Source organism: Salmo salar, chromosome ssa21 (genome assembly GCF_905237065.1).
Source record: "Salmo salar chromosome ssa21, Ssal_v3.1, whole genome shotgun sequence".
NCBI classification, from domain to species: Eukaryota; Metazoa; Chordata; class Actinopteri; order Salmoniformes; family Salmonidae; genus Salmo; species Salmo salar.
In genome coordinates this window covers 21527013-21544643 of record NC_059462.1, presented here as the reverse complement: position 1 = coordinate 21544643, position 17631 = coordinate 21527013, and the positions used below count along the sequence as shown (strand labels likewise).

Here is a 17631-nt window from a genome sequence, read left to right as displayed (position 1 = left end):
AAATCAATCAATCAATCGACATGCAAAAACAATTAAAAAAAAATCTGCAGTAGAGCATGCTAGAAATATGACAATGATGGGTGTGGTTTTGATTCAACTATGGTTAACACCAAGAGTGGGGTTATGTTACACCAATGAGTGGTTTTGGTTCAATGTGCTGCGTATGAGGTGCATGCCCTTGTATTAGAGTAAAACTAGGCCTTCAAAGTAAGGCCTTATGAAACACTTTTGGTATTGTGTTGCAATATATAATTATAATTTTTTTTATGTTAACATTCACTTAGGATCTCATTTAGTGAAGTCCATTTGACCCAAAAAGTGATGAATGCAACAACCATGTCTCTGTCACTAACAAATAGACATGGGTGGTAACTCTACAATTCACTCGAAAGTTAAGGCACTCTGGGAAATATTCAAATAGGTTTTACACTAAACCAGTGGTTCCCAACTCCAGTCCTCGATTACTCCTAAGCGTACACATTTTTATTGTAGCCCTGGACAAGTACACCTGATTCAAATTGTCAACTAATCCTCAGGCCCTCAATACAACAAAACTGTGTGCTGTTGGGGGTACTCGAGGACCGGAGTTGGAAACCACTGCACTAAGTAGGTGCATGTTTTGGTTTTGTCCTAGCACTACACAGCTGATTCAAATAATCATCAGCATTTCATAATTTTAAATCAGCTGTGTAGTGTTAGGGGGAAAAAATAGTGATGTTACGTTTGATACCAGAGTGATGAGGCATGCGTCGAAATTATGAAATTTGAAGCAGTATCCCGATGCTTATATGACTTTATTAGAAGCATGTGATGAATGACATCCAAAGATTAAATTTTGCCGAACAACCACCTAATTGGTTTAGTATTGGTTTCGGTAGAAGACAATAAGGCTGTCCTGCGTGTGTGACGTCATCTATAATAATTTTAAATTATTTTTTTCACCAGCAGGTACCACTAGTGTAAACAATGTTGCTCAAAGCCTCGCGTAATGAACCTATTTGACACAATTGGCTGGAAATGCTCAATGGCTTCAGGAAGCTTAGTTTCCCCATCACTAGCAAAAACCAAACCGTTCACCCCTTGGGGTCCCGAGGACCGAGTTTGGGAAACGCTGGAGTATATGGTCCCACTCTTTCAGTGTTATTTAACACTGACTAATTTGCTGTGCACGTAGCCAATCAGCCAACAGCGTCATTGTCCCAGTCTTGCCAATAGATTTGGCTGATAGTTTAATAGAAAACATCCACATTTCTTTGAAATGGCACTGTGTGCATTATGGGAATGTGTTTGTGAGTAAATGTTTGGTCTGACAGTCTTATCAAAGTGAAAACAATGATAGCGTTCCTCCCAAAACCATAAAGCACTAAAACTATATTGCTAATTTTAACAGTAAGTAGTTCCCAGTGTCATATCATATATCATTCAATAAAACCTGCATTCCAAAGCAACTACGTCAACGATGTCATTGCGTTCATTGTCTCAAAGATAATGTCTAATCTATTTTGATACACTGGTAACATGGCTGATGATTGTCTTGAAGAGGACTCAAACCAATAATATAGTAACCAGGGAATAAGTTGACCAGGGAACAAGGTAAAGCAAGTACAAACTACAAAAGGTACATATCCGAACAAAAATGTGTATGCTTGCTTCAGGTGCAAAAAAAACCACAAAAAAAAACAAGTGTCGCTCTGAATATGCAGAATGATTCCTGGTAGAAAAAGGAAGCATTTTTCACATATCAACAGTCATATTTTCACATTTGACCTGCAGAGAAATCAGAGAAAGGGTCCAACCACTCACCAGACACCAGGCACATTCCCTCACACGCTTCCAAGGTCTCAAAATTGTTGGCGTTGCCTCTGCAGCCACCGAACTCGAAGGACTCACAGCGGCCCGTGTCAATTTCGAAATAGAAGCGCTCCTTTAACGTCTTGCAGGGCCCTACATCCTTCTTTAGGGCACACAACTCGTGGAAAATGAAGAGCTCGGGCTGGGCTCCATCTGCTATGAAAGGAAGAAAGCCAAAGTTGGCATACAGTCATGCACAGATTCACAGAATTCATGGAAATGCTCTGTTGTAATTTAGGTCATCGCTGTGCTTTAACCTGAGGCTTTGGACTAGATTAGAACTTCTCTCTGGTACATTCCAAACGACTCCAATTTTAGTAGTTCAAGACCCCTTGTTGCGTTCAGATAAATTATTTGACATTACAGCCTCGCTGGTAACTCTCAACAATCCTGAATAGAATTCAACATGTACAGAATTCTCAAGAAATGCACCTAATTAGACGGACTTCCGGTAAGTGCACTCAACAACAAAACCCTAAAAAGTATAGCTGTGACTTTCACGGTGATTTTTAAATGCATTCCACCAAACGCACATACCACGTGTTCTACAAAACACGGGAACAGATGACTTGGAATAATATCAAAACACTGTAGCATCTTCACAGCAAGCCATCAAGATGTTAAATCACCATCTCAGTCTGGGGCTAGATTCAGCCCGTTGTGAAAGTACCGTTCCTTCAGATCAGGGATGATGGGGGGGGTGACAGCCTGCTTTACAGTGGTTGGATCACACGCTGGATGACTGTTGACGTTTGACATGTTTCGATATAAAATAGAGGGGTATCGATCTTGATTGTCACATTGCAGTTGTTTGAATCATTATATGTGTGACCAGCTGTATATGATAGAAGGTAGCCTTAAGGCAAACAGAGGGGCTGTCACGGTTGTCGTCTGTGAATGAGGACCAAAATGCAGCAGGTACGTGAATGCTCATCTTGATTTTTTAATTATCTTCAAAAATGAACATACAAAATAAGAAAACCGAAAAACGAACAACTAACAAACAGTCTGGCAAAGCAAAGCTCAACACAGAACAATCACCCACCAATCACACACACAAACACACCCTAATATATGGGACTCTCAATCAAAGGCAGATAGACAACACCTGCCTTCAACTGAGAGTCCCAACCCCAATTAACCAAACATAGAAACACACACACCAGACTAACCATAGAATACAAACACATAGACCATCAACCAAAAACCCGGAAATACTAAATCAAACACCCTTTACACAAACACACCACCCCGAACCACATAAAACAAATACCCTCTGCCACGTCCTGACCAAACTACAAAAACAATTAACCTTATACTGGCCAGGACGTGACAGTACCCCCCCTTAAAGGTGCTACCCCAGAAGCACCTTAACAAAAAATAACCCCAAGCAACACCAAAAAAAATTCCCCTTTTCTAAAGGGAGGGAAGGGAGGGTGGCTGCCGTCAACGACGGCACTGTGCTACACCCCCCCTCCCCAACCCACCTATTTCTGGAGGTGGCTCCGGCCGTTCCGGGACGTTCAGGGCAGTCTGGCCACTCCGGCAGTTCAGCGCAGTCTGGCCACTCCGGCAGTTCAGCGCAGTCTGGCCACTCCGGCAGTTCAGCGCAGTCTGGCCACTCCGGCAGTTCAGCGCAGTCTGGCCACTCCGGCAGTTCAGCGCAGTCTGGCCTCTCCGGCAGTTCAGCGCAGTCTGGCCTCTCCGGCAGTTCAGCGCAGTCTGGCCTCTCCGGCAGTTCAGCGCAGTCTGGCCTCTCCGGCAGTTCAGTGCAGGCGGGCAGCTCTGGCGACGACTGTCACCCAGACAGCCTGCTTTACAGTGGTTGGATCACTTAACCTTCAACATCCTGATCTTCATCTGCCAAAAGGGACTGGGTTTTCCTTTTCCACACATTGTAGATCAGGTTAGTTGGCCCCTCTGTTTGCCTTAAGGCTACCTTCTATCATATACAGCTGGTCACACACATGTCAAACGTCAACAGTCATCCAGCGTGTGTCGCTTTGTTTGTGAGGGTTGTTTTGATAGCAAACAGCCTGACAACTAATAATTGCTGCAGGATTCTATGCCCAGCAACACCTGCAGACTCCACAACCCCACCACGTTGCTCAGGCCCCAGCCAGGCCCACAGCAGGTCAGCTGTCTTAACAAATACCCTCTCGCCAGCCTGCTGCTAATGAGAACACAGGCGTGGCATTCCAATCTGCCACCTCTTCCACGGATACAATTCCTTCTTGTAACGAGGCCAGGAACACTAATCAAATACGCAAACCTCTGGGTTTATGGCGGTTTGATTTTGCAGGGGAGATTAAATGTTTTCAGAGTATGACTCCAGATATTTTTATTCACATTTCTTTGTCCGGGCAGATAACCAGAGAGCGAAGCGGCCCTTCCAGGGGATAATTACACAGCAGGCAAGCAATCCACATTCTGTCTTCGTCTCTGTACCACTTTAGCTGTGTAAACATGTATCTGTCCTTAGACTCCCTAAACAAACTGCACAGGGCAGTAACGACAAGTTCATGCTTTGTCTTTCCCTCAAAGCCCACACAGCACCACCCTGGGTGCAACAGGAGTCACTTCGCTTGTCAGTCCTAAGATCTACGAAAAGTAAAAGAGGGGAAAAAGTGACTGCTCATTTGTTCCACCGTGCTTGTTTTAAGTGGATACTGGGAAAACAGCTTGTTTTTTTTCACAGACGTGTAATAAGCGAGGACAAGTCTTCCCAAAGAGGAAAGAGAAAACAGCATGTTCCTATTGATTTTATCTGCCTGGTGAGGCCAAGAGAAATACAGTACAACAGACAGTATGTATTTCCTTCACTTATTGTCCAATGTCCAGCCTTGCTAATGTGGGCCATCCAAAAAAACAACACTCCTAGAGACAACCGTATCGCCTCAAATGTTGGGGAACTAAAAACTTGATCTGAATAAAAAAGAAAATCATTGTTATTGCACCAGAGACTATTTTCCATAAAATTATGATCTTAGAAACTTGAAAAAGTTAGCCTTGGTGCACAGTAACTGTAAACAAGTTGTGTTCCACCTAATCAAACTATTCATTATTTGAAATAAAACAGAATTGGACATATTGTGAAAATCAAGTGAAACTTCACCAAAAGACCTCATTTGACAGTACAGTGCATACATAAGTTATTTTTCAGACCCCTTCTCATTTCTCCCCTTCCACCCTCCCTCCCTCTCAAAGTATGTCTGCATCTCAAGAGTGGACCAATGTGCCCTTGCACTGAATGCCAATGAGTTGGGGCTATTTATGTTCATCTTCCCACAATACATCAACAAAAGCCTGGTTGACGCCAACCAATAGATCAGCGTTTTCAGCTCACCCCAATACATGTACTGTAGAGCCTGGCACAATAAGTACCAACACATTTTTGGCCTCTACATTTGGATAATGAGCTGAATTACTCAACACTGGTGGTGTGCCTAACTTCTTGGTAACGAAGAAAACGGGCAGGTTGCCCCGATTAGAGGCTCAGTCGTAGCTTGTTTAGAGAAATGTCAGGGGGAAGGCAGCGTTAATGTCATTGAGATAGGAGACTTGACATTTGTCAGGCCTGAAAAACAAACATAATTCAAGACCAACAATGTGAGGGCATACTATATTATAATCCCATAAGATGATTAATTGAAGAAGACAAATTGGATTGGTTTAAAAGGTGTGTCCAAGTGATTGTTCCAAGTAGTCCCAAGTCCAAGTTAGTCACCATTATCAAAGCAAAATGAATCGTGTGGATGAAGACGTAAGTCTAACTGTAATGTCAAGAAGTAAGGGTAGGTCAACTGATAGTAACATGAGTCAGCGATTATGTCGCCCTTATGATGGAGGGTTCAAGTGTCACCACAATTTATTTACGTGACCAAATGTTGGAAGAGAGGTTTTCATCCTAGTCATAAGGTATGCAAAGTTGGGTGAGATCACTGTAATGACAGTATATAAAGTAAAGGGCACATCATCCCTGGCTGTGCAAACAAAGCCTAATCATTTCCAATGAAATATGAATTTCCAAGATGTAGGGGTTTGGTTCTGCTTTCCCTGTAAGGTTGAGAGAGAGAAGAGAGAGGAGAGAGAGCATGAAGTAGAGAGAGCAAGACAGAAATGGGCAGAGGAGAGGCAGGAAGAGAGGCTCAGAAATACATAGGTGACAAGCACCATTCAACTATGAATCAGAGTATTAGAAAAGGAAGATGATACAGAATGATACAAGGAGATTGATAGATAACGGTGATGACAGAAGACGAGTCATGGCTCCTTGAGAAAATCTCACACAAATTAAAGGATACCTTTCAGAGGCGACTAATTATGACCTCATAATCACAAGCATCCTGTGGTTGCTATAGAAGAAGGATCTCACTTCACATGACAGATAAAAGATGCCTCAAGCACTTTCCAAACGAGACCAAAAAAAAAAACAGATCAAAGGAGCCTGGGTGAAGTGTTTTCTACATGAAGTACACTGTTACCACTTCAATTCATATTAAGTGCTTGGCTCTACAAGAGGCTCTCAGAAAAGCAAGGTTCATTAGCAGACACCTTAGTGACCGCTAACTTCAAACCCATTCATTTTGATCTCGTTTGCTGGGACTGCAAGCAAAGCCTTGCTTAATTTTCTAAAAGCCTACAACGAAAACCATGATTTTTTTTTTATTAGTGTTGCTCAGACAGTTTCTCTCTCTTCCATAGGGACAACTAGGGATGCAATAACAGACGCATATGTTGTAACTACTTCGCTCAATAACTTATCCCATTTGACGTATTGGGCTTGAGTTTGGATTCAATGTAGGTTGTCTTTAGCGCAACTGCTCTACCATGATATGGCATCTCCAGAAACATCCCTGACGAGGCAGAAAGAGTTATTTGTGACGTCGCTGTCAAGGATGACCAGTGTGTAACCCAAAGGAAGGGACTTGGATGACACTAGTCGATGAGTATCTCCTGTGGAAATTGAATATTCTACATTCGTAAGGACATTGATAAGGGCATATTGAAATCCTTGTTCAACCATAACTATATACTGAACAAAAATATACATGCAACATGTAAAGCGTTGGTCCCATGTTTTATGAGCTGAAATAAACATTCCAAGAAATGTTCCATATGCACAAAAAGCTTATTTCTATAAAAATCTGTTTACATCCCTGTTAGTGAGCATTTCTCCTTTGAAAAGATAATCCATCCACCTGACATGTGTGTAATATCAAGAAGCTTATTAAACAGCATGATCATTACACAGGTGCAACTTGAATTTCTGCACGGTCAGAAACCGTTTCAGAAAAGCTCATCTGCGTGCTTGTCGTCCTCACCTGGGTCTTGACCTAACTGCAGTTTGGAGTCGTAATCGACTTCAGTGGGCAAAAGCTCACCTTCAATAGCCACTGGCACACTGGAGAAGTGTGCCCTTCATGGATGAATCCCGGTTTCAACTGTATCGGGCAGATGATAGATAGCGTGCATGGCATCGTGTGGGCAAGCAGTTTGCTGATGTCAACGTTATGAACAGAGTGCCCCATGGTGGTGGTGGGGTTATGGTATGGGCAGACATAAGCTACGGACAACAAACACAATTGCATTTTATCAATGGCAATTCGAATGCACAGAGATACCGTTATGAGATCCTGAGGCCCATTGTTTTGCCGTTCATCCGTCACCATCACCTCATGTTTCAGCATGATAATGCACGGCCCCATGTCGCAAGGATCTGTACACAATTTCTGGAATCTGAAAATGTCCCAGTTCTTCCATGGCCTGCATAGTCACCAGACATGTCACCCATTGAGCATGCCCGGGATACTCTGGATCGATGTGTACGACAGCATGTTCATGTTCCCACCAATATTCAGCAACTTCGCACAGCTATTGAAGAGGAGTGGGACAACATTCCACAATCAACAGCCTGATCAACTCTATGCGAAGGAGATGTGTCGTGCTGCATGAGGCAAATGGTGGTCACACCAGATACAGACTGGTTTTCTGATCCACAACCTTACCATTTTTTTTTAAGGTATATGTGACCAATAGATGCATATCTGTATTCCCAGTCATTTGAAATCCATAGATTAGGGCCTAATGAATTTATTTAATTTGACTGATTTCCTATGAACTGTAACTTGTAGCATGCTATGTGTTTGCATACAGAGATAGATAGCTGCTGAAATGTAATTAGCATAATAACAAAAAAGTAATAAATTACCATAAATCTGTCAGTTTAAGCTAGAGATGTTTTTTTGCATTGGATGCATCTCAATCCACCGCATCTGCCTATGTCGCACTTCCGCATCTGCGGTGCAAGGTGACAGAGCTAGAGCGGTGTTTGTCAGACCATGAGACATCCTGAAAAATCTTTTTTTTTACTCACAAAATAGTCTGTACACTGCGTGCACAATTATTAGGCAAATTGTATTCCTCGGGATTCATTTTATTGTTGAACAAACACAATGCTCTCAGTCAATCCAAAATGTTATTGAACCTCAAACCTGAATATGTAACAAAGGAAAAGTGAGTTGTGTCTTTCTCAGGGAAATATATACGTGTGCACAATTATTAGGCAACTAAATTACAAGAATAATTTCTCTCAACTCACTTGTTTATTCTCAATTTTTAGAGTAAGTGTAACAGATAAGTAACACAAAATGACAATTATATAATATTTTTGGCCTTTCAAAAATATTCAGTGAGCAATATAGCCACCCTTATTTTCAATAACTGCCATGAGCCTTCCATCCATGGAGTCTGTCAGTTTCTTGATCTGTTCACAATGAATTTTCACTGAAGCAGCAACCACAGCCTCCCAAATGCTGTTCAAAAAGGTGTATTGTCTTCCATCACTGTAAATCTTACGTTTGAGAAGGGCCCACAAGTTCTCAATAGGATTTAAGTCATGTGAGGAAGGGGGCCAGGTCATTATTCAGGCATCTTTGAGGCCCTTGCTGGCTAGCCAAGCAGTGGAGTACGTGGATGCATGTGATGGAGCATTGTCCTGCATAAAGATCATGGCCTTCTAGAATGCTGAGGACTTCTTCCTGTACCACTGTTTGATGAAAGAATCTTCCAGAAACTGGCAGTAGGTTTGGGAGTTGAGTTTCAGTCCATCTTCAACCCAAAAATGTCCAACTACCTCATCCTCAATGATAGCAGCCCATACCAGTACCCCTCCTTCACCTTGCTGGCACCTGACTCAAAGTGGTGCCCTGTGTCCATTACTGATCCAGCCACGGGCCCATCCATTTGGTCCATCAAGAGTCACTTTCATTTCATCTGTCCATAAAACCTTTGAAAAATCTGTCTTCAGGTATTTCTTTGCCCAATCTTGACGCTTCAACTTGTGAATCTTATTCAGTGGTAGTCTTGTTTCGGTCTTCTTGACCTTGGCCATGTCTCTGAGCACTTGACACCTTGTACTTCTGAACACTCCAGGTAGGTTGCCGTTCTGGAATATGGTGGCACTGGAGGATAATGGGTTCCTGGTAGTTTGACGTTTAATTATTCTCAAGTCTTTTGCAGTTAATTTGCGCCTTTTCTTCCCCATGCGTTTTTTGCGCCCCAGTTGACTATTCGCAACAAAATGTTTGAATGTCCGGTGGTCACACCTCAATAGTTTAGCTATTTAAAGAGTGTTGCATCCGTCTGAAAGGCATTTTACATTTTTGGCTTTTCAGTGTCAGTTAAATTTCTTTTTTGGCCCATTTTACCTGAGGTAATGAGGCTGCCTAATAATTATGCACACCTTGAAATAAGGTGTTATTCACTTTCGCCACACCCTCCCTCATTAAACAAATACATATGACATGAAAATGATAAAACCTGTTAAGGATAGGGGGCAGTATTGTCACGTTCGGATGAAAAACGTGCCCAAATTAAATTGCCTCCTACTCAGACTCAGAAGGTAGGATATGCATATTATTAGTAGATTTGGATAGAAAACAGACGCCCATAGGCGACTGAAGGTGCCCGGGTACCAGTTGAAAAAAAATGAATGGAAGTACAGTATATATGGAGACTGTTTAGAGACAAAAATAAAGGGTTAAATACATGAAAAAAAATCTAAAAATGTTTCCTGATCTTTTTAATATCTCTCAGATATTAAAGGGGAGGAGGCTATTTGTTGTTCAATGCATTTGTATGGGCTAGGGCTGACCCCATTTAGTTGACTGGTCGAGTGTTTGGTCGACCAAGTATTTTTTTACTCGAGCAGTTGCATGTAAAAAAAAAAAGTTTTTATGGCACATCTTAATTGATGCATGTCTCAGTGCACTAATCCATTGCAGAGGCCGTGACGATGGCACAGCAGTATCACCAGTAGTACCTTTACCGTTAATTCCCATAATTTCTAATCTACAATGTTTATTTGGTAACCATAATTTCTGTTAATGCATTCAAAATATTATTGTTACAGTCTTTTACTGTTCTCATTGTCAGAATGGACACATTGTTTGCAGAAAGCGCACAACCTAGCCTGAATAGTGTAGGGAATCATGGTAGCATCTAAATCGCTGTGAAATATATTTTCAATAACAAAACATTGTTTTTACAGCTGTTTGATGCTGTAAAAATTATATTTGTTGTTATTGAAAATATATTTCACAATGAGTTATGGTACAATGATTAAACTTTTTTTTTATTACAATACAGAAATACCCTATGTGTAGCACCTTTAAGCTTGGTATAGTTAGCATACTTATTATTTATACTGTATACATATAATTGACCACTTTCTTTTCATAACACTATTTAATTGGAATATGTGTGTGGGGAAAATCATTATTGGTTTCATGGTGATTATAGTTGTGTTTTCACAAAACAAGAGAACACAAAGCTCGTATACTGTATGCACACAGGAGACCTTGTGCAATCAGCAGTGTAATCACCTCTGTACTTGTTTGTGTTTGTTTGTTAAAAAAGGTCTCCCGTCTGCCAAGTGAGTCTGCGAGGGACTATCGTGGGACCTCTACATTGTAACAGTCTTTTCAGCGATTGGCTCTGCTAGCACATCCAAGGATATCCCTTAAATTATTTAAACCCTCTTTATTACTACACATTAACCCCTTTGAAATTAAGAACTTAAGAAAAAAGTTGCTAAATATACACAGCTATTTAGCCTGAGTTTACAACAAGCAACATTTTCAAGAAGCTGAAACAAGTGTACAAGCGATACCTGAAGAAAAAGAGCAAGCCAAAAGTGCAGCTACTGTCTCTAAAGTAAACCAATGTATACTTGAGGTAACTATGAGGTTATAGTGCTGATGTTGGACCGAGATATCTGAAGTACAACGCAAACAAGTCAGATGCACCTGAAATAGAGAGTTTCAAAAGACACAATTCACTATCCAGTATCCATGCGTAAATGTTTTCTGCCTACCAACGAGTCCATCCTTGAAGAGGATGTGATTATACTGTAGAACCGATGGAATAGATAGGAACCCAGAAAGAGCTTTGTCTGATGTCACCCTTAGACCGATACACACTGTAAATGTGCTCTTGATTAAATGGTAAGATCAATATGTACTTATTTTCTGCAATGCAGGCTATCAACATTCAAACAACACAAATGAGAAAAAAGGGAATCCACATTCAATATACAGTTGATGTCGGAAGTTTACATACACTTATGTTGGAGTCATTAAAACTCATTTTTAAACAACTCCACAAATTTCTTGTTAACAAACTATAGTTTTGGCAAGTTGGTTAGGACATCTACTTTGTGCATGACACAAGTAATTTTTCCAACAACTGTTTACAGACATATTATTTCACTAAATCACAATTCCAGTGAGTCAGAAGGTTACATACAAGTTGACTGTGCATTTAAACAGCTTGGAAAATTCCAGAAAGTTATGTCATGGCTTTAGAAGCTTCTGATAGGCTAATTGACATCATTTGAGTCAAATGGAGATGTACCTGTGGATGTATTTCAAGGACTACCTTCAAACTCTGTGCCTCTTTGCTTCATATCATGGGAAAATCAAAAAAGAAATCAGCCAAGACCTTAGAAAAACAATTGTAGACATCCACAAGTCTGGTTCATCCTTTGGAGCAATTTCCAAATGGCTGAAGGTACCACGTTAATCTGTACAAACAATAGTACGCAAGTATAAACACCATGGGACCGCTTAGGAAGGTGACGGGTTCTGTCTCCTTGAGATTAATTTACTTTGGTGCGAAAAGTGTAAATCAATCCCAGAACAACAGCAAAGGACCTTGTGAAGATGCTGGATGAAACAGGTACCAAAGTATCTATATCCACATTAAAAAGTCTTATATCGACATAACTTGAAAGGCCGCTCCGCAAGGAAGAAGCCACTGCTCCAAAACCGCCATAAAAAAGCCATACTACGGTTTGCAACTGCACACTGGGACAAAGATCGTAGTTTTTGGAGAAATGTCCTTTGGTTTGATGAAACAAAAATATAACTATTCGGCTATAATGACCATCGTTATGTTTGGAGGAAAAAGGGGGAGGCTTGCAAGCCGAAGAACACCATCCCAACCGTGAAGCACGGGGGTGGCAGCATCATGTTGTGGGGGTGCTTTGCTGCAGGAGGGACTGCTGCACTTCACAAAATAGATGGCATCATGAGGATCAAAAATTATGTGGAAGCAACATCTCAAGACATCAGTCAGGAAGTTAAAGCTTTTTCCCAAATGGGTCTTCCAAATGGACAATGACCCAAAGCATACTTTCAAAGTTGGCTTAAGGACAACAATGTCAAAGTATTGGAGTGGCCATCACAAAGCCCTGACCTCAATCCCATAGAAAATTTGTGGGCAGAACTGAAAAAGCGTGTGCGAGCAAGGAGGCCTACAAACCTGACTCAATTACAGCAGCTCTGTCAGCCGGAATGGGTCAAAATTCACCCAACTTATTGTGGGAAGCTTGTGGAAGGCTACCCAAAATGTTTGACCCAAGTTAAACAATTTAAAGGCAATGCTACCAAATACTAATTGAGTGCATGTAAACTTCTGACCGACTGGGAATGTGATGAAAGAAATAAAAGCTGAAATAAATCAATCACTCTCTCTACTATTATTCTGACATTTCACATTCTTAAAATAAAGTGGTGATCCTAACTGACCGAAGACAGGGAATTTTTACTTGGATTAAATGTCAGGAATTGTGAAAAACTGAGTTTAAATGTATTTGGCTAAGGTGTATGTAAACTTCCGACTTCAACTGAATATACAAAAGGTATGTGGACACCCCTTCAAATTAGTGGATTCGGCTATTTCAGCCACACCCGTTGCTGACAGGTGTATAAAATCGAGCACACAGCCATGTGATCTCTATTGACAAACATTGGCAGTAGAATGGCCTTACTGAAGAGCTCAATGACTTTCAATGTGGCAACGTCATAGGAAACCACCTTTCCAACAAGTCAGTTCGTCAAACTTCTGTCCTGCTAGAGCTGCCCCGGTCAACTGTAAGTGCTGTTATTGTGAAGTGGAAACGTCTAGGTGTAACAGCCGCGAAGTGGTAGGCCACACAAGTACACAGACCGGGACTGCCGAGTACTGAATCGTGTAGTGCGTAAAAATCATCTGTTCCCAGTTGCAACACTCACTACCGAGGTCCAAACTGCCTCTGGAAGCAACGTCAGCATAATAACTGTTCGTCGGGAGCTTCATGAAATGGGTTTCTTTGGCAGAGCAGCCGCACACAAGCCTAAGATCACCAAGCGCAATGCCAAGCATCGGCTGGAGTGGGGTAAAGTTCGTCGCCATTGGACTCTAGAGCAGTGGAAACGCGTTCTCTGGAGTGATTAATCACACTTCGCCATCTGGAAGTCTGATGGACGAATCCGTGTTTGGCAGATGCCCGAATGCATAGTGCCAACTGTAAAGTTTGGTGGAGGAGGATTAATGGTCTGGGGCTGTTTTTCATGTTTCGGGCTTGGCCCCTTAGTTCCAGTGAAGGGAAATCTTAACGCTTCAGCATACAATGACATTCTAGACGACTCTGTGCTTCCAACTTTGTGGCAACAGTTTGGGGATGGCCCTTTCCTGTTTCAGCATGACAATACCCCCTGCACAAAGCGAGGTCCATACAGAAATGGTTTGTCGAGATCGGTGTGGAAGAAATTGACTGGCCTGTGTCACGTAAAAACCTTCCCAGTGTGAAATAGTTCCCAATCGTTCTGATTGTGTTGTGATTGTGATGTCATGTTGTAAAATTTCTCACAGCGTGAAAATAATAATGGCACGCGTCTCTTTGTGTAGATGGCTGAGCTCGTGTGGATGCCTCTCTCACCCTCAACAAACTTTTGTGGGCGCGTGCATTTGCTAAATCTGCCAATCCGGACTCAAGCGTTAAATGCTGAGGGTTTATGTGAGGAGATGTTTTGTGATTGCAAAGACTTGGCTCTACTTTTTCGATTGATAGCCGTCTTGAACAAATATATGCACTCTCTCAAAAACTAATGCTCGAGGCTGAATGGAAGCAAGTCCCCACAGCAATGTTCCAATGTTTAATAACACACTTTTTGCAAAACTGTAAACACAACTCACTGCTTTACACTCAGTTTGCAATTTAATTACACACTTCTAGCAAAACTGTAAACATTGGTCTCTACATTGCTACACTATTTCGCCAATTGCCTTTCCACATTGACACATGTGAAAACACTTTTAGACAATGAGTTCACTTACAAATCAGAGCTAGAGCACTATAAATAGGCCACAGGTAAACATTTGGTTTGGACAACAATGGAGGCCAATAGTGGACAGAGAGTAAGAGGGGAGAGAACTAGAGGAGGACAAGGAAGTGAAGAAGTAAGAGGAAGAGAAGAAAGAGGTGAGGTAGGAAGGGGGAGAAGGAGAGGACGGGGAAGAGGTAGGGGAGTCAGGAACACAATAACTGATGAAATCAGAGCGACTGTGGTTGACCATTTTGACAACCATGGGATGAGCATGAGGGAGGCTGGGCAACGGGTTCAACCAAATCTGAGCTGCTATACTGTTGCAGGTATCATCCGGATGTTATGAAATGAGAACCGGTAAGTAACTATAAGTGTTGTAGTCTTACTGGTACAGTAATATGTACTGTACTTTCATAATGAGAAGGATCTATCACTAAAACCATTCAAATGTTTTTACAGAACTGCAAGAAAACCAGTACCTTGTGAAAGAGGCTGACTGTTCATCCCAGAGCAAGAGACCCACATTGTAAATATGGTCATTGCAAATAACTGCAGACTCAGAGAACTGCAGGACCACATAATGGCAGATAACACCATATTCCAAAACTGGAATTGTCATTGTTATTTAAAGTACTTCCATCCTTTTCTTGCTTGGTGCTCCCATATTAAAAATATGGCAGGCAAACACACACACACACACACACACACACACACACACACACACTTTTAAAAGTACCTCTGCGCTCCATCACAATGTCAGTCTAATTACTGTTACTGAGGTCCCCACAGAGGTGATTAGCAGAATCCAATATGACAATATAGCATGCCCTTTCCCAGCACATTCCTCACCCACTACTCATCACTTTCAGTTGCTAAATATTGAAAGATATGCTTAAGCAGGTGAAGTGTATTTTTTCAGGGTAGATTCAGATTCCTTTTCTGTTTTGAAGAAACAGAAAGCCCTCATCATGACCTACAATATGTTTTTTCCATTTAGACTTTTCTCCAATAACTAGACAATCTAGCAATAGATGTCAATGTCTTCTCTGTGACTATGGTTTCCTTCATCAACACATTTGGACTACTGGGGCGATGGTGGAGAGACAAATGCAATGAGGGACACAAAAGAGCAGTAAGTATGACCAGAAGGGCTAAAGGTGTAGGTTCCAAATGTGTTCTGGTATCAGGAGAGAAGCTTTAAAATCAGAGCCACTATCAAGTGGCCAGGCCTTCCATTGTTACTAAAGGGAGAGAGGGATGAAAAAAAAAAGTTATACGACCTATGAAACAGTCTGAAACTAAAGGTTGACTATGCCAAGTCACTAACATAAATGTTGATCTCAAAGAGCTCCTCTTAATGCAAATCCTTTAAAGGCCCAGAGCAGTCAAAAACCTGCTTTTCCTGTGTGTTATATATACATAAAGGTTTGGACACATCTACCTATTCAAGCGTTTTTCTTCATTTTTTACTATTTTCTACATTGTAGAATAATAGTGAAGAAAAGAAAACTATGAAATAACACATATGGAATCATGAAGCAACCAAAAAGTGTTAAACAAATCAAAAAATGTTTCATATTTTAGATTCTTCAAAGTAGCCACCCTTTGCCTTGAAGCTTTGCACACCCTTGGCATTCTCTCAATCAGCTCCACCTGGAATGCTTTTCCAACCGTCTTGAAGGAGTTCCCACATATGCTGAGCACTTGCTGGTTGCTTTTTCTTCACTCTGCGGTCCAAGTCATCCCAAACGATCTCAAATGGGTTGAGGTCGGGTGATTGTGGCGGCCAGGTCATCTGATGCAGTAGATGATGCAGCAGACTCTACTTCTTGGTCAAATAGTCCTTACACAGCCTGGAGGTGTGTTGGGTCATTGTCCTGTTGAAAAACAAATGATAGTCCCACTAGGTGCAAACCAGATGGGATGGCGCATCACTGGAGAATGCTGTGGTAGCCATGCTGGTTAAGTGTGCCTTGAATTCTAGATAAATCCCAGACAGTGTCACCAGCAAAGGACCCCACACCTCCTCCTCCATGCTTCACGGTGGGAGCCAGACTTGCAGAGATCATCCATTCACCTATTCTGCGTCTCACAAAGACACAGCGGTTGGAACCAGACCAAAGGGCAGATTTCCACCGGTCTAATTTCCATTGCTCGTGTTTCTTGGCCAAAGTAAGTTACGATAATGCCCTTTTGGTGTAAGAGATGTTTGAAAATACCGCCTGAAATTTCAGTCTGTTTTGGTAGGATGGATTTTTGGCCTGCCTGGTGACGTCACCAGGCGTTATATTAGTTCAAAACCTCTCTGTCAAAAAGAGCTAATTTGCAGTTCTCCTCCCCACTCAGACAGTCCTAGAAAAATTATTTATTGAGAAATTGCTATTTGCTATGAAGCTATTTTTGTTCCTTTTTGACCATCAGAGTAAGGTACTTAATTGTTACCCAGAAATTATTTCATTATGAGATCAAACAGCTGCATTGGGCCTTTAACAATTCCTTACCTTTGCCCTACCTCTACCACTCCCACCCCATTATAAGGAAACAAATTAAAAGCACTTTACATAGAGGACAACTAATAGTCCGTATTGCTCACTCTGTTCAGATCTTTTGTGAAAGGCAAGTTCTGACTTAGTTCAACCAGGCCTATTTTCCACACCTTTTGTACACTCTCTGATATCAGTTGTTCTGCATGAGCACTTAGTATATCATTGCACAACATCTTATGACTTTCCCTATCACGTGACGTGAGAGTTCAGATCTTTTATCTCAAACATATTGTAGGCTATACACTTAGCAGAATGTCAGGCTGATTGTATCATAGATACCTAAAAGGCATGTGTCTGAACAGATCTCTCTCTCTATCCCTGCATCAGAAGAACACTTGACCTGGATCTGCTGTTTTCATGAGAGTTAACTTCTCACAGTGTGGCTTGTTATTCTATACAGGGTGACATTTTAACTACAGAAAAAATGTGAAGATGTTGCCAAAAATCCATATTATTAAAATTATTTATTTTTAAAAAGTGTATGTGTATTGGAAAAGGCTTGAGGGCAGTATGTAAACTGGTCACTAATGTGCAGTGGAAGATCAGGTAGATCTAGGAAAACATACACGTCTTAAAAGCAGCTT

General features: G+C 41.4%; 1 protein-coding gene across 5 annotated transcripts in view; it reads right to left on the bottom strand.

The window, feature by feature from the left end:
- The window catches only part of LOC106581931 (tissue factor pathway inhibitor), a 43655-nt gene that overhangs the window by 7255 nt on the left and 18769 nt on the right, over window positions 1-17631 (bottom strand). For 4 of the 5 annotated variants that reach the window (XM_045704532.1, XM_014164438.2, XM_014164435.2 and 1 more), the window contains exon 2: window positions 1804-2007. In XM_045704532.1, the coding sequence (XP_045560488.1) occupies window positions 1804-2007 (204 nt within the window). The remainder of the gene's footprint in view (window positions 1-1803; window positions 2008-17631) is intronic. The other variant, XM_014164436.2, reaches the window with a different exon arrangement.